Raw genomic sequence first — 21,467 nt, forward strand, 5'->3', positions numbered from 1 at the left:
TTATCCGCATGCCACAGCAGTGAGAAGCAAGCTGCACAATTCTCATCACAATTCAAGTATACTGTGTAACAAAACACCAAGTTACTATCAACAATTAGTCAAACACTTAATCACCTTTGATGTGTGCTGACAGCATGTGTCCTCACCCTTCCCTGCTTCACGGGCTTGATGTGTCAAACCCAGGCGCGGTCCTCAGCGTCTCACAAACGAACATCACAAGGTCGAGTTCCCGGCAGTTCTGCTTGAATCACACATGCCTTAAATGCAGAACGCCATCCAATTATCTGCTTCAGCTGAAAGTCTTTAAGGTTGCATGTGAGCACCAGTCACAGGTGCTTCACATGATGTTGATGAGGGTGAGGACTCTTCAGCCAGTACCTTCTCCACAGAAGAATCAGTTTCCATGCCACCTGAAGAGCAAAGAAAAGAAAAGAACACCAAAACATCCAGCCACACCCCCCAACACACAACATATGTTATATGACTCTACACCACAGTAAAGGTTTTGGCCAAATGATTGGTTCACAAAACAATTACCCTTTATTATACAAGTATGTGATACAATATAATCATAATATACTCACTAAAAAAATACAAAAATACACTATATTGATATAAACAAATTGTATGGTCATACTTTTCTTCATTATTTATTGTCATTCCCAACAACTATTACTGACACAAAATACAGAGGGTCACATGGTTGCAGGGGTGGTGGACAAGTGGTCAGTGTACTTGGTTTCAATGTGGAAGGTTCCTGGGTCAAACCCCACCCCTGCCCATTTCTCCATATAAATCAAATCAATTTTATTTATATAGCACCAAATCACAACAAACAGTTGCCCCAAGGGGCTTTATATTGTAAGGCAAAAGCCATACAATAATTACAGAAAAATCCCAACTATCAAAACGACCCCCTGTGAGCAAGCACTTGGTGACAGTGGGAAGGAAAAACTCCCTTTTAACAGGAAGAAAACTCCAGCGGAACCAGGATCAGGGAGGGGCAGTCTTCTGCTGGGACTGGTTGGGGCTGAGGGGAGAGAATCAGGAAAAAGACATGCTGTGGAGGGGAGCAGAGATTAATCACTAATGATTAAATGCAGAGTGGTGCATACAGAGCAAAAAGAGAAAGAAACACTCAGTGTATCATGGGAACCCCCCAGCAGTCTAAGTCTATAGCAGCATAACTAAGGGATGGTTCAGGGTCACCTGATCTAACCCTAACTATAAGCTTTAGCAAAAAGGAAAGTTTTAAGCCTAATCTTAAAAGTAGAGAGGGTGTCTGTCTCCCTGATCCGAATTGGGAGCTGGTTCCACAGGAGAGGAGCCTGAAAGCTGAAGGCTCTGCCTCCCATTCTACTCTTAAAAACCCTAGGAACTACAAGTAATCCTGCAGTCTGAGAGCGAAGCGCTCTATTGGGGTGATATGGTACTATACTCAACAAAAATATAAACGCAACACTTTTGGTTTTGCTCCCATTTTGTATGAGATGAACTCAAAGATCTAAAACTTTTTCCACATACACAATATCACCATTTCCCTCAAATATTGTTCACAAACCAGTCGAAATCTGTGATAGTGAGCACTTCTCCTTTGCTAAGATAATCCATCCCACCTCACAGGTGTGCCATACCAAGATGCTGATTAGACACCATGATTAGTGCACAGGTGTGCCTTAGACTGCCCACAATAAAAGGCCACTCTGAAAGGTGCAGTTTTGTTTTATTGGGGGGGGATACCAGTCAGTATCTGGTGTGACCACCATTTGCCTCATGCAGTGCAACACATCTCCTTCGCATCATCCGTGAAGAGAACACCTCTCCAACGTGCCAAACGCCAGCGAATGTGAGCATTTGCCCACTCAAGTCGGTTACGACGACGAACTGGAGCCAGGTCGAGACCCCGATGAGGATGACGAGCATGCAGATGAGCTTCCCTGAGACGGTTTCTGACAGTTTGTGCAGAAATTCTTTGGTTATGCAAACCGATTGTTTCAGCAGCTGTCCAAGTGGCTGGTCTCAGATGATCTTGGAGGTGAACATGCTGGATGTGGAGGTCCTGGGCTGGTGTGGTTACACGTGGTCTGCGGTTGTGAGGCTGGTTGGATGTACTGCCAAATTCTCTGAAACGCCTTTGGAGATGGCTTATGGTAGAGAAATGAACATTCAATACACGAGCAACAGCTCTGGTTGACATTCCTGCTGTCAGCATGCCAATTGCACGCTCCCTCAAATCTTGCGACATCTGTGGCATTGTGCTGTGTGATAAAACTGCACCTTTCAGAGTGGCCTTTTATTGTGGGCAGTCTAAGGCACACCTGTGCACTAATCAGCATCTTGATATGGCACACTTGTGAGGTGGGATGGATTATCTCAGCAAAGGAGAAGTGCTCACTATCACAGATTTAGACTGGTTTGTGAACAATATTTGAGGGAAATGGTGATATTGTGTATGTGGAAAAAGTTTTAGATCTTTGAGTTCATCTCATACAAAATGGGAGCAAAACCAAAAGTGTTGCGTTTATATTTTTGTTGAGTGTATGAGGTCCCTAAGATAAGATGGGACCTGATTATTCAAAACCTTATAAGTAAGAAGAAGAATTTTAAATTCTATTCTAGAATTAACAGGAAGCCAATGAGGAGAGGCCAATATGGGTGAAATGTGCTTTCTCCTTCTAGTCCCCATCAGTACTCTAGCTGCAGCAATTTTGAATTAACTGAAGGCTTTTCAGGGAACTTTTAGGACAACCTGATAATAATGAATTACAATAGTCCAGCCTAGAGGAAATAAATGCATGAATTAGTTTTTCAGCATCACTCTGAGACAAGACCTTTCTAATTTTAGAGATATTGCGCAAATGCAAAAAAGCAGTCCTACATATTTGCTTAATATGCGCATTGAAGGACATATCCTGATCAAATATGACTCCAAGATTTCTGACAGTATTACTGGAGGTCAGGGTACTGCCATCCAGAGTAAGGATCTGGTTAGACACCATGTTTCTAAGATTTGTGGGGCCAAGTACAATATAATGTGGAGATGTGTCAGGAAGATCACCCGGCATAAAACCTGTGCCAGAACAACATGCAGATCCACCTCAGATCTGCTGTGGTGACCCCAAGTGAAAACAAGGAAGAAGCTGAAGGGACTTTTACAAATTACATGGTTGAGATCACAGCTGCCTGGTTTACACACTTTTGCCATCTGGTGGTATCGTGTGCACATGAAGCCTCGGGAAATGAACCCTGTTTTGAACCATTTTGCTGGAAAGCTTCAACACTTCATAAAGCTTTGTGTCACCATCACTATTTATCTACTGTAATAAACAGAGTCCAGAACACAAAACACAGTGAGTCCAAAACTGGGGAACAGCCCAAATAATCAGGAATACAAGAAGAGAGTTGGCAGCAGCAGAGGTCAAAGAGAGATGAGCAAACAGGAACTAACAACTACTAACATGAGCAGAACAAACCATAATAACCCAGCAAGTGATGGCAGAACAGTGACAAACTTAAATAGGGATATGTAATGTCATGATGAGAGACAGGTGTGGTGGTTGTGATGAGACACACGTGTGAAGGAATGCTAAGTGACAGGGACATGCCTACAAACACACACAGGGACTGACAGAGACAGAGTGAAATCTCAAACCACAAGTAACCCTGGGGTGAGTAGTACCTGAAACAAACAACAAAGAATGACCAAACTAAAGGGGAATTCAAGAAAGGCTCAACTGTGACATACAGGAAAACAAAACAATAAACAGACAACACATAAGACAAAGGCAGGGGACAGACCGCAACATTTTAATTTCTTAAAAGGGCAGTCAAATTTATGTTTTCCTGCATTTTGTAATCATTAGCAATATATATTCCTGGCGACATTATTACCTTTTTTATTTGTGGGAGCAGCAGCAACCAAAATGACTAGATTTAAATGACAGTGCTGACATTTTTGAACTGGAAGGTTATTTTTAGATTGCCTCGAGTTCAACTTTTCATTTGGAACTAAAAATGCTTTAGGGCCCCTTCATGCATAGTGCGAATTTGGTCATTTTGCGCAGAAAGTGCGCATGAAGCAAGAATCGTGCAAAACGTGTACCGTATTTTCCGGACTATAAGTCGCACTTTTTTACATGTTTTGGCCGGGGGTGCGACCTATACTCCGGTGCGACTTATAAATGAAAAATATACCGGTAGGATCTCAATTAATTTACTGTAACAAAACAATTTTACGTGACAGAGTCGATCTATGTTTTAAAATGGCCACCAGAAAAGGAAATGCAATGCATCATGGACACTGTAGTATGGCGGCCGTCCTATAAGTCACGCTGGTCGCGATAACCAATCAGAGAACAGAACGTTGGACGCGTATTCCTCACCTCACCCACAGCGTGTGAAGCTGACGAATACGGTGCTTGCTGTTATTCCGGCATGGCGAACAAAACAGCTTCAACCCTTGGATATCAGTGTGAGCAGAGTGTTTAAGTTGACGCTGAGAGCTGCATGGGAGCACCGGGTGAGCGACGGCGGAGGATTAGTGTGTGCACTTGGAAGGAGCTGGCGTCGAAGATTGTGAATAGCGTTTGAAGCAGACGAACATGGTGTTTATTCCGGGACGGCTAACAAAACAGCTTCAACCCTTGGATATCAGTGTGAGCAGAGTTGACGCTGAGAGCTGCATGGGAGCACTGAGCGACGGCGGAGGATTAGCGTCTGCACTTGGAAGGAGCTGGATCGACAACGCTGGGTGGTCATGAGCTGCGCAGGTAGGTGCTGCATGGTTCGGCTCGCAATGTGGTCCGCAAAATACAAACATATCTGTAGGTAAAATGCAGCTCACAAGAGGGCACTCAAGGCTTGTGTGACTGTTCCTGCGACTTCTGACTACCATAGAAAAATAAAAATTTCAACGTTACTGATAACTTAACAAGACAACGGAGAAGGCCCGAAAAAATGCCACCAAAAAGAAAATCATACTCTGCAGATTGTAAGTTACGACTGGTGAAATATGCATCTGAAAACGGTAGCCGTCACAATATTATTATCTGAACTTTTCATGTTAAGTTAACATACCTGTATGTCCATGGGACTTATAGTCCAGTGCAACTTATTTATGGTTTATTTTTCTTTATAATGATAAAGTGGCTGGTGCGACTTATACTCCGGTGCAACTTATTTATGGTTTTTTTTCTTTATAATGGATAAAGTGGCTGGTGCGACTTATACTCCGGAAAATACGGTAATTTCATAGCTGCCTCCAATGCCTCGTACACCTGTTGCTACAACAATTTGCGAACACTAGCGGCTGAAAGACAGAGTGTGCCCTGGAAGAGCCCATCAAACCCTCTTGCGGCAGGTGTCGGCCAAATTCCAGGTGACACACACGAACATCTAACACCGCTCGTTTGGTACTTAGAAAATGTGTGGCCATTCGTACTATTATCACAAAAACAGTCAGCAGACAGTACTATCGAGCTGGATGTGAAATTTGTCTAAGTGCCCCACGACTGTGAAATTGCCGAGTGTACATGTGGCGTGCCAGAGTGTCGGCTCCCCCTGCAACACGTGTGTGTGTTTCGCGCCCCCCGCTCGCCCCCCCCAAAAACATGTGGTCACTCAATTCTGAGGAAAAAATTATGGAATCATGAAAAACAAAAGACCACTGAAATCACTGAATATGACTTTCATCCAGTCATCCACAGTCCACGATTGCTTTTCCTTAGCCCATTGTAACCTTGTTTTTTTCTGTTTAGGTATTAATGATGGCTTTTGTTTAGCTTTTCTGTATGTGAATCCCATTTCCTTTAGGCGGTTTCTTACAGTTGACGTTGACGTTTCTTACACAGACGTTGACTCCAGTTTCCTCCCATTCATTCCTCATTTGTTTTGTTGTGCATTTTCGATTTTTGAGACATATTGCTTTAAGTTTTCTGTCTTGACGCTTTGATGTTTTCCTTGGTGTACCAGTATGTTTGCCTTTAACAACCTTCCCATGTTGTTTGTATTTGGTCCAGAGTTTAGACACAGCTGACTGTGAACAACCAACATCTTTTGCAACATTGCGTGATGAGTTACCCTCTTTTAAGAGTTTGATAATCCTCTCCTTTGTTTCAATTGACATCTCTCATGTTGGAGCCATGATTCATGTCAGTCCACTCGGTGCACCAGCTCTCCAAGGTGTGATCACTCCTTTTTAGATGCAGACTAACGAGCAGATCTGATTTGATGCAGGTTTTAGTTTTGGGGATGAAAATTTACAGGGTGATTCCATAATTTATTCCTCAGAATTGAGTGAGTCCATATTTTTTTCCTCTGCTTGGTCTAAAAAAGTAACCGTTACTGACTGCCACAATCTTTTTTTCTTGATTTCTTATAGTGTTTCTTAAAGCCAGAAAGTTGCCATTTGAAATGACTTTAGTTTTGTCATGTCTGTGATCTGCTTTTTTTCTACAAAATTAAACAACTGAATAAACGTCCTCCGAGGCCGGTGATTCCATAATTATTGCCAGGGGTTGTAGATCATGCACCATAGATTGTCAAGTTATGGCCCCATAATTCCAAAGCTTCAAATTTCTTGTGGCACAAGGTCAAAAATGGTTTGTCTAAATCCACCAAATTTAATGATCTCCATTCAACCCCTAGACTCAACCAAATAATTATTCAAGCACTTTACTCCATATATGGGTATATGGAGGTAAGCAACGAGACCAATGGGTCTCAGGGCCTGTATAGGACTTACTTCTTCCTTCTTCACTCCATGTACTGATTGTTCAAATGTTTCTTACTGACATAAGTTTGATTCAATCATGAGTTTTATCGTCCTGGAGGTGCTCCCCGCCCTCGGCCTCTCCCAGGCCCTGGTTGAGGCCCCTTGCCATTCCCAGGTGGTCCTCCTCTGGGTCCTGGGGCACGGGTCACTGCCCCTCTGGGGTTTGGAGAAGCCAATGATACGTCCTTTTGCAGATTAACCCCTTTACCATTTGCTGCCGCTCCGGGCTTCACTTTGGGAGACTTACCATTCTTCTCAATGACAACATCTGAGAGGACAGATAGAACCCAAAGAAATGATCAGTACAGAGTTGAACAAGCTTTAATGCTATGTATATGCTAATGTATATAGTCAAATCTCAAATCTTGGATAAATGTATGCTGTGATTTTCAGTCTGATGGTTGGGATTAGAAAGGTATACGTGTATGTACCAGGTGGGGGAAGATCTTCCTCAGTGGGAGTGGGTTTCAGAGACTTGTCCGGCATCAGGTCCTCCAAGTCTTTCATCACCTGGTTGGTGCTGTCTTTGTTGTTTCTGCGGTTCTTCTCCTCATCTCGAGCCTAAATCATCACCAGACATCCAAACACTTATTAATTACTTTACATTGATACTTTGCAACAAGGAACAGCATGAGAGACATTGATAATTAATCATACTAACCATCTGCATCTTTCTCTTAAGGTCAGCATTTGCTTGTTGATAGCCCTTTGACACTGCATTCAGGTAATAGATGGCCAACCTGTTATACACAAAAAAGTCTATGAAATTAAACCATCTGCAATGTCACACCATATGTGTTATTCTGGAATATGTTTGGCACAGAGCACATACGAGCACATTCGTATACTCTGCACTGTGGTGACTGATTTTAGGAATTTAGTGTATGTTTGAGTTTGTGTATGTTAGTAAGATATCTTCAGAACACTGAATCAGATTTTGATCTAACTTGCCAATTACAGTGGGCCTATGGATGAGAAAATGATTTGATTTTGGTTAACATCAGTCAGCAATCAAGTTAAGTGATCAAGGTCAAATTTGCAGCCTGGTGCAGTTATATCAGAAAAGGGCTAATTTTACAGAAATGAGTTCAGATTTTGTGTGTGATATGAAGTGTGAGTGCGGCATCACTGTGCTCTCTAAGCACTTTGACCTGCTGTAGTTTGCAGCCAAAAGCATAACTGAACCCAAAAAACCCAAATACATCGGGTAGAAAGTTGGTGTGACAGAATTAAACAACATTCAAAAGAAAAGGAATATTTACCAAAAATGAACAGTACAGTGAAATGCAGCAATAGTATTTATATAACTACCTCAATACACATTCTTTGACATTTAAGAGGTGGATTGTATGTCACATGGCATTGATTATTTGTGCCATTGTATGGAAATAGTCCATTTTATATAACAGCTGAGTAAATCCTTATCATTTGATTCGTGCTTTGTGTGTCACGTGACGTGGATTATTCGTTCCATTTGTGTTGTGTTGCATTTACCATGCAAATTTGGTTCCATACGTTTTGTACGATTGCACGCTGCGACCACCTCCCACACTAGTGGGGGTGGCATTTAGCTAAACATGGTGGAGTTTGTTTTGCTGACGGACTAAAGGAAGAAAGAAAATTTGAAGGAGCTAATTGACAGTGCTAATTCTTCTAACACACACAAAAAAAAAACCAAATCCACTCCGCTGTAACTGTATGGAGGCACGAAGAGCTGTTAGAATGACGTTATGATGAAAAGCTGAACAAATTTCTAACACAATTTTTTTGCTGAAGTGAGGAAAGCAGAAAGTCAGTGGATGGCATCACAGCCTACATCGTCAGAATTGTTTTTTGTAAGTTCATGTTGGACTATTAAGCACCAATGATGAACACCAAAATGTAAGTCTCTTTTCTGTTTATAAATTAATGAAATCTCAAATGACAAGGATCTATTTTCACTGTTATATAAAACGAATAATGAATGTTTTGCCTTCTTTCAATGAAATTAATATTTATCATTTACCATTCATTTTGGTTCCATAGATTTTGCTACACTGAACAACTAAACTACCTTATCGTAAAAAAAAGTGTCCATAATACAAGGAAGCTAGTACTTTTTCACCTGCCTAATTATTTAGGTGTCATATAAAACAAGTAATGAATGTTTTCCAATTATACATTGAAATAATATTTTCATGCATTGAAAGATGGACTACTCCATTCAAAGAGGCGAACACTCATTATTTGTATAATGAAAAATATCAAATCAATTTTAATTATATAGCGCCAAATCACAACAAACAGTTGCCCCAAGGCGCTTTATATTGTAAGGCAAATGCCATACAATAATTACAGAAAAACCCCAACGGTCAAAACGACCCCCTGTGAGCAAGCACTTGGTGACAGTGGGAAGGAAAAACTCCCTTTTAACAGGAAGAAACCTCCAGCAGAACCAGGCTCAGGGAGGGGCAGTCTTCTGCTGGGACTGGTTGGGGCTGAGGGGAGAGAATCAGGAAAAAGACATGCTGTGGAAGAGAGCAGAGATCAATCACTAATGATTAAATGCAGAGTGGTGCATACAGAGCAAAAACAGAAAGAAACACTCAGTGTATCATGGGAACCCCCCAGCAGTCTAAGTCTATAGCAGCATAACTAAGGGATGGTTCAGGGTCACCTGATCCAACCCTAACTATAAGCTTTAGCAAAAAGGAAAGTTTTAAGCCTAATCTTAAAAGTAGAGAGGGTGTCTGTCTCCCTGATCTGAATTGGGAGCTGGTTCCACAGGAGAGGAGCCTGAAAGCTGAAGGCTCTGCCTCCCATTCTACTCTTAAAAACCCTAGGAACTACAAGTAAGTCTGCAGTCTGAGAGCAAAGCGCTCTATTGGGGTGATATGGTACTATGAGGTCCCTAAGATAAGATGGGACCTGATTATTCAAAACCTTATAAGTAAGAAGAAGAATTTTAAATTCTATTCTAGAATTAACAGGAAGCCAATGAAGAGAAGCCAATATGGGTGAAATATGCTCTCTCCTTCTAGTCCCCGTCAGTACTCTAGCTGCAGAATTTTGAATTAACTGAAGGCTTTTCAGGGAACTTTTAGGACAACCTGATAATAATGAATTACAATAGTCCAGCCTAGAGGAAATAAATGCATGAATTAGTTTTTCAGCATCACTCTGAGGCAAGACCTTTCTAATTTTAGAGATATTGCGCAAATGCAAAAAAGCAGTCCTACATATTTGCTTAATATGCGCATTGAAGGACATATCCTGATCAAAAATGACTCCAAGATTTCTCACAGTATTACTTGAGGTCAGGGTAATGCCATCCAGAGTAAGGATCTGGTTAGACACCATGTTTCTAAGATTTGTGGGGCCAAGTACAATAATTTCAGTTTTATCTGAATTTAAAAGCAGGAAATTAGAGGTCATCCATGTCTTTATGTCTGTAAGACATTCCTGCAGTTTAACTAATTGGTGTGTGTCCTCTGGCTTCATGGATAGATAAAGCTGGGTATCATCTGCGTAACAATGAAAATTTAAGCAATGCTTTCTAATAATACTGCCTAAGGGAAACATGCATAAAGTGAATAAAATTGGTCCTAGCACAGAACCTTGTGGAACTCCATAATTAACCTTAGTCTGTGAAGAAGACTCCCCATTTACATGAACAAATTGTAATCTATTAGATAAATATGATTCAAACCACCGCAGCGCAGTGCCTTTAATACCTATGGCATGCTCTAATCTCTGTAATAAAATTTTATAGGTCAACAGTATCAAAAGCAGCACTGAGGTCTAACAGGACAAGCACAGAGATGAGTCCACTGTCTGAGGCCATAAGAAGATCATTTGTAACCTTCACTAATGCTGTTTCTGTACTATAATGAATTCTGAAACCTGACTGAAACTTCAAATAGACCATTCCTCTGCAGATGATCAGTTAGCTGTTTTACAACTACCCTTTCAAGAATTTTTGAGAGAAAAGGAAGGTTGGAGATTGGCCTATAATTAGCTAAGATAGCTGGGTCAAGTGATGGCTTTTTAAGTAATGGTCTAATTACTGCCACCTTAAAAGCCTGTGGTACATAGCCAACTAATAAAGATAGATTGATCATATTTAAGATCGAAGCATTAATTAATGGTAGGGCTTCCTTGAGCAGCCTGGTAGGAATGGGGTCTAATAGACATGTTGATGGTTTGGAGGAAGTAACTAATGAAAATAACTCAGACAAAATATGTGGTGTGAAAAGTTTCTTTGTTGAAAGAGTTGCAGTGGGATGTTGCTACATGGGCTCGCACTTTACATTTATATTTTCAGGTTGAACAGAAAGCACCAATATTTGAATTCTACAGTCACGTGATACATACACCATGAGAAGAACAGCAGGCATGATAAGTCCAGGGTTGGTGGCATATGAGAAAATGTTCCCTATGAAGGATGGCAGGTCCCGCTCTATAGTTTCCATGACAACATCATACATCTTCTCTTGGCCACTACGAGACACAAAACAGAACAAATATACTGCTGTGCTGAGATGTGTGACAGTAATTGCCTCGGATGGGAGATGTAAAATCATGCATTCATCCATCCATTCATCACATCACATAAAATTTGAAGAGGGTGTGTCTGCAGAGTGGCCTGCTATTGGAACAAGTGGAAACTGGAACCACATGACTCCACTGGCTCAACACTCAGAGGCCACATCAACTGTTTTTTTTTTGTTGTTGTTTTCTTCTTCTTCTTGTTTGATCATTTGAGTTAGGGATAGAATTAAGGTTAGTGAAGGTTACCTGTTTGGCTGTTTCCAGTCTAGAGTAAAGATCCACTTTTTCCAAATTTTACAGCCAGACCTTTCTCTAAGGCTGCATCCTATGAAGATACTAACCTTTCTGAAATGAGACAATTTAGCCCATGGAGCATTTTCCTACTTGTCGCCTGGCAACCGTGACAGCTGCACATGACAAGTAGCGTCATGGGCATAGCCCATAGTTGAGCAGGGTTCTCCCCAGACAAGGAACAATGGTGTTACGCCATTATAGTGTTATCACAGTGCTGTTATATTATTCTCTGCTCTCAGATAGTTTTCTAAAATCCAGCTAGACTGTTTGTGCTGAACTGCCCGCTCAGCATTCCCCCGCCGGCAGAGAGCCGAGCAGAGCCACAGTGCTGCAGCTCAGAGAGCACGTGATCTATCAGTGAAAAAAAAAATCAGCTCCTTCTGCTTGCATAGCTCCAGAAATTAATTTATAGGCTTTTACAGTTGAAAGCCTTCATGTTTTCAAAGTTTGCTCAAATACAGTGTGAGAGTGACAAGTCTCTTGTTCCCTCACACACACACACACACAGAGAGAGAGAGAGAAAAAGGTGTGAACAGCAGACGCTACACGCTGTAAAAAAGCAGCGAAGCAATTTTAATCAACCATCATCTTCACCACACAGCCTCAGTGAAACAGTAAAGTGTGAAAAAGTGATTCAGAAAGTTTTTCATCCAGGATTTCATTTTTAAAAGAGCAGATTTACTCCTTTACTTCTTCCAGAATTATTTTTAATTTTCTTTTTATTATTGTTGTTTATGCACCAGTGACACCAGATCAAATTACTTGTATGTGAGAACTTGGCAATAAAATTGATTCTGATTAGACAATCATATCAGTCCAGATTTAGCACTTCAAACAAGACAATTAGGGGGTTTATATATATATATATATATATATATATATATATATATATATTTTTTTTTTTAATAAGTATGCATTCCCTCTCAAAAATGTTGGAAAAAAAAAAAAGATAAACTATCAACATGACAGCAGACTACGCAGCCTGCGTGGGGCACCAACCATGTTGCACTAGTTTGCAGGGCCTCCAATTGACTGAAAAATGTGTTGAAATTATTACATTATTACATTTCAAAATCAATATGAATTATTTATGAATAGGCCCATCATTTTTTTGTCTTTAAACATTGTGTAGGCCCCTACCCCATTACTTAATTGGGGCAAATTAACAGGTTTTTTTGCCTAATATAAAGCTCCCATGCACCCCCGCCCCGATTCCCTGAAATGGTACAGCCCTGTTTACGTCTTTCTCTGTTCGCTGTGTCGCCTAACCAGGGTTGCCAGATGTGATGATTTCCAGTCCAATAAATGCTCAAAAATGCATGGAGGCACTAAATCCTGTGCAATTTGAACTGATTTTTAAAATGTGTGTGGCAATTCTATACAAAAAACTCATCTAGTGCCATATTTTTACCCTAAACAAACCAATTGGATGGGAAAACACCCAATCTGGCAACCCTGTGCCTAACTGAAGTAGCACTGCTAGCCCACATTCGATACTGACACGAGACGACAAGTTGCCACTATGCCACAATTAAACAATGAAGCGACAGCAGGAGTCTGGAGCAAGAATAGTGAGAATAATTTCAGAACTTTTATTTAAGGCATATGTATGTAAATTACATATCCACTGCTTAAAATAGACATGCATGCTTGCGTGCAGTCAGCAGAATGCTGGAAAGAAACGCAGTTTAGTTGGTGGGGGTACTGTAGAGTGCTCCATTCCCCCTTATGGTGAGGAAAGGGTGACACCTGCTGGTAAACTTTAGCATTTGTTGTGGTTGTGTATGGTTTCACAATGCCACCACTGTTTTGCTTGATGTGTAGTATTGAGCATTTTAATATTTAGGTATTTTTCTATGTGTCCATAATTTAATATAATATAATGGTTTCATGTAGTTTTCCTATCATTATGGAATACACCGGATAGTAGATAACATAATATAATGAAGTGTTTTACAGTTAAACAGAAAACCTAAACTGATGCATATTTTATGCACTTGTTATCCTATTATGAACAGGGCCTCCAAAACCTTAGCAGCGGCCCTGCCTGTCTTACTGGATTAAAGGTACAGTGTGTCATTTTTCAAGAAAAGAGCAAAGCTATGTCCATCAAATATTAATGTTTTTAAACTTTTCAATGTTATTTATTTTATTAACTTAGAAAAATGCAAAAAAGAACTTTGATATTACAACATAAGTGTCATTTTTTTTTTTTTTGTCTATAATACTTGCATTCAGTGCATCTAAAACCAGTCAAAATGACTCGCAACGCACGCTGTCTCGGGTGATAATTGGCAACAGCACCGCAATACTAAAAATTTCTATGGAGAACCCTGTTAAGTAATTTTTTCAATTCTTATACACATTTATTTATAATTGTATATATGGAGCCTCAAATTGTCCTTTTGTTTTTACCCAAGGCCATCAAATATGGCCATCAGGTATTATGAAGGCTTTTCGTCTGTCCGTCCATCCGTCTGTCTGTGCTCAGCATATGTCCAGTCCTATCACTGCCTGAGCCTTCAAATTCACAGGGAACATTCTTGGGACAAAGAATGGACAAGTTTAAAGATGCCTAACCTCAACCTATTTTATGAGGTTAAAAAGTCACATTCTCTTTCAATCTGTTCAGTTTTGTTTTTGAGTGGCAGGCGTGACAGCCAACCACTGTAGAGCTGCACCGTGATGCCAGTGGCTGCTCTCTCCCAAATAACTTTGTTTTGTGTGTTTATATACATGTTTCTTATATATTATGGAAAAGCTAGTGAGAAATAAACACTTCTAAAACTGAAAATGCTGTTTCTGAAACCTAATAACACCTCAGATATTATTTACAAGACATGTCGCGGACGTTAGCATGGTGACATCACAGGCTGGTAGCTAGCTGCAAAACTTGATTTCATTTGTGTGTAAATATATCCTCTTTGTCATACATTATGTAAAAGCTAGTGAGACATAAACACTTCTAAAACTGAAAATGTTGTTTTTGTAACCTGATAACACCTCTGGAGTCATTTACAAGTCATTTTGCAGATGTTAGTGCACATGCTAACGTCCACTAACTCAAAGCTAATTCCTATGGAGTTAAATTTGTCTCATTAATAACCTGGAAATGCACAACAATAAACAAATATCCCTTGATTTGCACAACTTCCGCTCCTAAAACATAAATATTGTTTTTGATTGATTGATTACTTGAGGGGCTTTATTGAGCATGTACAAATTGTACGTAAGACAATAGGCTCTTAATAATTAATTAAACAACTGCAAATTATAAAGATTGCAATACTTATACGGCCGAGGGCATTTTAGCATTGCATTATTTTTAAATTTACCAACCATTTTATGAAAAAAAAAAGTTGTACAATGACTTTTGGGATTGTTTGGACTGCAGAGGATACACCTGTTGTATCCTTTGCAGGAATGCAGCCGAATGATGTGGCTTTTGAATTGAGGCACCGTCTCAATTTCCTGCAACCCAGATTTTCCACCACTGATTTTACAGCCCACAAATTTTGTCCAGTCTTAATGAAAATTCACAATTCTATTTGATTTTTCAAAGCATTCATCTGTTAGAACCAAATTAAATCTGTGGTGAAGCCACCAAATACAACCCCTGGCAAAAATTATGGAATCACCGGCCTCGGAGGATGTTCATTCAGTTGTTTAATTTTGTAGAAAAAAAAAAGCAGATCACAGACATGACACAAAACTAAAGTCATTTCAAATGGCAACTTTCTGGCTTTAAGAAACACTATAAGAAATCAAGAAAAAATAGTTGTGGCAGTCAGTAACGGTTACTTTTTTAGACCAAGAGGGAAAAAAATATGGAATCACTCAATTCTGAGGAAAAAATTATGGAATCATGAAAAACAAAAGAACGCTCCAACACATCACTAGTATTTTATTGCACCACCTCTGGCTTTTATAACAGCTTGCAGTCTCTGAGGCATGGACTTAATGAGTGACAAACAGTACTCTTCATCAATCTGGCTCCAACTTTCTCTGATTACTGTCATTATATTTAGCACATTCAGATTTTTTAAAATCACAGTTTTTCAACAATCTGATTTTGAAAAATTTCAAATTTCAAGAATCACACATGAATGTCTGGACTTATGGTGGCACAATGAAGATGGGAAATTGTGAATATTTCACACCAAAATCAAGCATTTACAAGGAGTCCAACAACGAGCTTTGCAGCAGACCTGTGACGTCCTGGCTTGTGCAGTCAGTAAAAATTACCTTGAAATTTCATACTTCATTAGTTTGCACTGACCTAAATGGGCCACAGTCGAAGGAGGGGGGCAAAGTCATGATGGTGTAGACGACAGGCAGCAGGCTCAGGAACAGCACAAGCAGCAACAGGCCCATGTAAAAGTTGTTGGACCGTGAGGCCTTGAAGATTCGTTCATGAGGTACGTTACAGCTCATCACTGCCCAACACTGATAGTACATCGAGACCAGGAGGCGTAAAACGTTCAGACCCACCAGACCTGGAGCATAGAATGCTCCCATCCTGAGGATAAGAGCATGGTTAGCACCTTTATTTGACATCACAATCTATACCATGTTACGTTTTAGCCACATTTGTCACAAACACATGCAGTAATTTAATTTATTTGATTTGAATAACCTGCAACATTCTGCCTGTGATGTAAAATATTTAAAGCTGTCAACATCCAAAGCAGTTTAAACATTACTTAGTGAATTATAGACACATTAGATGGTGCCGATCCCGCCGCCATTGTATTGGAAAGAATACTCTGCTTCATTACAGCAAACTGGGTCTAATTTTGATTATATAACGGCTGACTGGATCTTTGTCATTTCATTGGCGCTTTGTATGTCACGTGCAAATTTGGTTCCATACGTTTTTGGACCATTACACGCTGCGACCACCGCGCATGCACACCTTCTGACAAATTTTCAATTTCAATTTATTTTCATTTATATAGTGCCAAACAGAGTTGCCTCAAGGCCCTTCACACAAGTAAGGTCTAACCTTACTAACCCCCAGAGCAGCAGTGGTAAGGAAAAACTCCCTCTGAGGAAGAAACCCCAAGCAGACCAGACTCAAAGGGGTGACCCTCTGCTTGGGCAATGCTACAGGCACAAATTACAGAACAATTCACAAAAACGAATATACAAGAAATGCTGTTGGTGCACAGGACAGGAGGACAAATTGTAGCTGAACTTTCAGGTTTTCTTTTTAATAAAATCCTCCTCTGTACCACTTCATCATGAAGTTGTATAACTGGGGATACAAAATGCAAAATATGCACAATGCACAATTTCTACACAGCCACAGAAGCCTGTAACAACTTCTGGGTTGTCTTTGTGTCTTGGTGGCTTTCCTCACTCTCAAACCGTCACAGCAGGATCGTTCGCGCCTGCCTGACCACGTGTCCCTCCCGACGTCCCGACACAGAAAGGCAGTCCAAACAGAGCAACAGGATCCAAAACATCAGGTGAAAAGGCGTGGTCGGAGTACGCAGGCAGGTAATCAAAAACCGATGAGGCAAACAAAGCAAGGCAAGAGAACAAGAACTGAGCTGGAAGGAAGGCACAAGGTGCATCGATCTGGCGAAGGACAGAGACAAACTGTGAGGCTTAAAAGTACCCAGGTGATTAACTGCAAACTCAGAACAGGTGTGTAGATAAACTCCCAGAACAGGGGTGTGGCCAGACAGAGGGAGACACCACCAACGAACCAGGAGAGAAAGGCAAGAAACAACAGGACAGAGAAAACCCAAGCAGAAAGATTGAGCAGAGACAGGGCAAGAGACAGATGAAGCACAAAAACAACCCATAAACCAAGAACCTGACAGTTTCAAATACAAAAAGTAAATCAGCCTTCTCAACATAAACAAATTCTAAAATTATCTTCCTTAGATGCAAACTCAAAGTAAATCTCTACAACTTGGTATAAATTAATTAAAATATAAAAGACAATATGATGGGTTACATAAGTAATCAGCCATTTTGGTATAATACCTGTAAATAATTTAATTGCCAGTTTTCTTCTGAAAAGTCAGGGTATGGATACATGGACATTTCCAAGTCACTAAATATGTCTTGAACTTCATTTACATCAGTTACAAAGAAATATAAACAGTATGACACTCTATGGTAAATCTGTGTGGCGTAGACAGTTCTCAAAAACTGTCTGAATTTAATCTGGATTATGTTTGTATCTAGGATCCAAAAGATGAAGTTGTTTTAAACATTCAGAAATCAAAAATGTATAAATGAATTTTGACATTTTGTGAGCAGATGAATAAAGTCTTAGGAAATAATTTACATAACATCTGAACTTAAATACTTTCACAGGGAATATGTTTAAATTTTATTGTATATACAGTGGATCCAGAAAGTATTCACAACACTGCACTTTTTCCATGTTATGTTATTCCAAAATGGAATAAACTAATTTTTCCCACAAAATTCTACTCACAACACCCAATAATGTCAACATGAAAAAAGTAAGAAATCATATGTACGTAATTATTCACACCCTTTGCTCAATACTTTGTTGATGCACTATTGGCAACAATTTCAGCCTCAAATCTTCTTGAAAATGATGCCACAAGCTTGAACAGTTTTGTCCATTCCTCTTTGCAGCACCTCTCAAGCTCCATCAGGTTGGATGTGGTGCATCGGTGCACAGCCATTTTTCAGATCTTTCCAGAGATGTTCAAACGGATTCAGGTCTGGGCTCTTGCTGGGTCACCAAGGACATTCACAGAGTTCTCCTGAAGCCACTCCTTTGATATCTTGGCTGCGTGCTTAGGGTCACTGTCCTGCTGAAAGATGAACCGTCGCCCCAGTCTGAGGTCAAGAACGTTCTGGAGCAGGTTTTCAGCCAGGATGTCTGTGTATATTGCTGCATTCATCTTTCCCTCCATCCTGACTAGTTTCCCAGTTCCTGGTGCTGAAAAACATCCCCACACCATGATGCTGCCACCACCATGCTACACTGTAGGGATGATGCCTGGTTTCCTCCAAACATGACGCCTGGCATTCACACCAAAGAGTTACATTTTTGTCTCATCAGACCAGAGAATTTTGTTTCTCATGGCCTGAGAGTCCTTCAGGTGCCTTTTTGCAAATTCCAGGTGGGCTACCATGTGCCTTTTACTAAGGAGTGGCTTCCGTCTGGCCACTCTACCATACAGGCCTGATTGGTGGATTGCTACAGAGATGGTTGTCGTTCTGGAAGGTTCTCCTCTCACAGAGGAATGCTGGAGCTATGACAGAGTGATCATCAAGTTCTTGTTCACCTCCCTGACTAAGGCCCTTCTCCCCCGATCACTCAGTTTATATGGGCAGCCAGCTCAAGGAAAAGTCCTGGTGAATCCAAACTTCTTCCACTTATGGATGATGGAGACCACTGTGTTCACTGGAACCTTCATTTATTAATAAAGAGATTGGGCCATGGCTTCAACTTTTTCTAAAGTCTGGGTATTTTAGTGAAGCTTAGGGCTAGTGGATGGCGATCACCTTTGTATTTCTTCTGGGGTTTGTTTTTATTTATTTATTTATTTTCTGCTTAATTCTGACAAATTATACTGTATTTGTTGTCTTTCTGATGCCTGATTCTGTTTCTCTCTGTTTGAGAGATGGGAGTGGTGTTTTCTTCTGCAAGCCGCCCATCCTGTGCACCGGCATGGACTCTCAAAATCTGTGTCGTAGCATGGCCCAAGCGGAGGGTCACCCCTTTGAGTCTGGTCTGCTTGAGGTTGCTTTGTCAAATCATCAGAGGGAGTTTTTCCCTTACCACTGTCACCTGTGTGCTTGCTCTGAGGGTTGGTAAGGTTAGACCAGTGGTGTCCAAACTATTCCACAAAGGGCCGAGAGGGTGCAGGTTTTCTTTGCAGCCACTGACTTCAGCAGGTGATTTCACTGATTAACATCACTTTGAACAGGTGGGATGAGTTCATCAGTGAAATCACCTGCTGAAGTCAGTGGCTGCAAAGAAAACCTGCACCCTCTCAGCCCTTTCTGGAATAGATTGGACACCACTGGGTTAGACCATACTTGTGTGAAGCGCCTTGAGGCAACTTTGTGGTGATTTGGTGCTATATAAATGAAATGAAATGAACCTTCAAAGCAGCAGAAATGTTTCTGTACCCTTCCCAAGATTTCTGCCTCAAGACAATCCTGTCTCAGAAGTCTACAGACAATTTCTTTGACTTCATGCTTGGTTTGTGCTCTGACATGCACAGGTGTGTGCCTTTCCAAATCATGTCCGATCAACTGAATTTACTCCAGGTGGACTTCAGTGAAGGTGTAGAAACATCAAGGATGATCAGTAAAAACAAGGTGCACCTGAGCTCAATTTTGAGCTTAATGGTGAAGGCTGTGAATACTTATGTACGTGTGATTTCTTATTTATTTTTTTATTAAATAAATTTACAAGAATCTAAAATCTGGAAAAACCGAAGCACTGTGAATACTATCTGGATGCACTGTATATTACATTTTATTAAAATATGTGTAAAACACAGAAATAAATATTTAACATTATACATATATAACATTTGTACATGCTAACGTAAAAATACCACGTTAGTTAACAAAAGCTACATCAGTAAAAATAATGCATCTGCATGGGGTTTGCATTTCTCATTCTGGTTTCTTGAAATCAACACTGCAGCGCTTAATGATAAATTCAAGTTAATGTATGTGGGTATCATCCGTATTGTGCCGGTTGGAAGATATAGACTGAAATGTTTTACCAATGTCAGCTGTGTAAAAGTTTACCTCTGCCATAATGTTTTAATGGTATCATCATTATGCTGATGATACACAATATTTTTCATTTAATCATTCTGTGAGGAAAGACACACCAAACTACCAATTTTCATAAAAATGTTATTCCTAGATTTTGTAAGATTGGTACTTGAGATTAGTTTGTTCGTTTTCGTGTGTACAATAGTTTGTATATATACTTACTGTTTATTTTTTATCTCCTTGCAGCAGAAAAGCATATCTTAAGTCATACAGAGAAAGAAAATTAAATAAATAAAGCAGATATGATTCACCATATCATTCCTTGATTGAAGATCAGCCCGAGCACATTTCCACTAATATCAAACTCTCCATATGAAGGCTGGAATAAATACAACAGCATGATTAGTATCATCACTTAAAGGCTAAGTTCACTTTTTATAACCTGAGCCATATTAATGTGATTCCCAGGATCCTTCACGCAAGTTGAGGGGAGCCACCATGTGATCTGATGTCGCTATCAAATGCAGTTCATGGCATCTGGCCACTTGAATTTTTTCCTTAGTGCAAATTTTGATCATATTGGCAATATCATTTTATGAATCCCTTATGTAAAGGCTAATTTTAAAAAATCTAGCAGTGTCAAAGAAAATTCCTTTTATGACTTGAATCTTTAAGATAAATAAAAAAAAACAGAGGTGGTACAGCTTTAACTGAACACTGACCAACAAGGGCAGATGTGTCTTCAGTGGACATTTACAGTATGAATACCACTAGTGGGCAAATAAGCCTATTGAAATATAATAATATAATCAGTAAGACATGTAAGTAATTATAACATTTATTAATGCATTAATAACTACACTTAAAAAAACTTTATGGCAGAAAACTCAGTTTGGGTTCACTTAGAGAGCTATAATAAATGTTACCAGTTGATACTCCTGTATTTCTTTTACAGCAGTTTAGAATAAAAACAGATTTCTGTAATATGAAGCAATTGTTAAAGGTGCCTGGTGAGCACTCAAAGTTTAATCATTAGTTTAATATGACTACGATTGTAAAAAAGTGAACGTCTCCATTAAATGAAATACAAAACAAACACACAAGTGATGTTTGTGCCCCCCCTTTGCTGTCTGTA

At 40.0% G+C, this 21,467-nt stretch overlaps 1 protein-coding gene across 1 annotated transcript in view; it reads right to left on the reverse strand.

Annotated features, from left to right (window-relative positions):
• Positions 1-6,597: 6,597 nt before the first annotated feature.
• The window catches only part of tmc2b (transmembrane channel-like 2b), a 54,300-nt gene continuing 39,430 nt past the window's right edge, over positions 6,598-21,467 (reverse strand). Inside the window, exons 15-20 of the mRNA XM_034169807.1 lie at positions 20,644-20,711; positions 15,876-16,115; positions 11,126-11,251; positions 7,434-7,512; positions 7,204-7,333; positions 6,598-7,040 (exon numbers count right to left, since the gene is read on the reverse strand). Of these exons, the coding sequence (XP_034025698.1) occupies positions 6,817-7,040; positions 7,204-7,333; positions 7,434-7,512; positions 11,126-11,251; positions 15,876-16,115; positions 20,644-20,711 (867 nt within the window). The 3' untranslated portion in view covers positions 6,598-6,816. The remainder of the gene's footprint in view (positions 7,041-7,203; positions 7,334-7,433; positions 7,513-11,125; positions 11,252-15,875; positions 16,116-20,643; positions 20,712-21,467) is intronic.

This window comes from Thalassophryne amazonica, chromosome 5 (assembly GCF_902500255.1).
Source record: "Thalassophryne amazonica chromosome 5, fThaAma1.1, whole genome shotgun sequence".
Lineage (NCBI taxonomy): Eukaryota > Metazoa > Chordata > Actinopteri > Batrachoidiformes > Batrachoididae > Thalassophryne > Thalassophryne amazonica.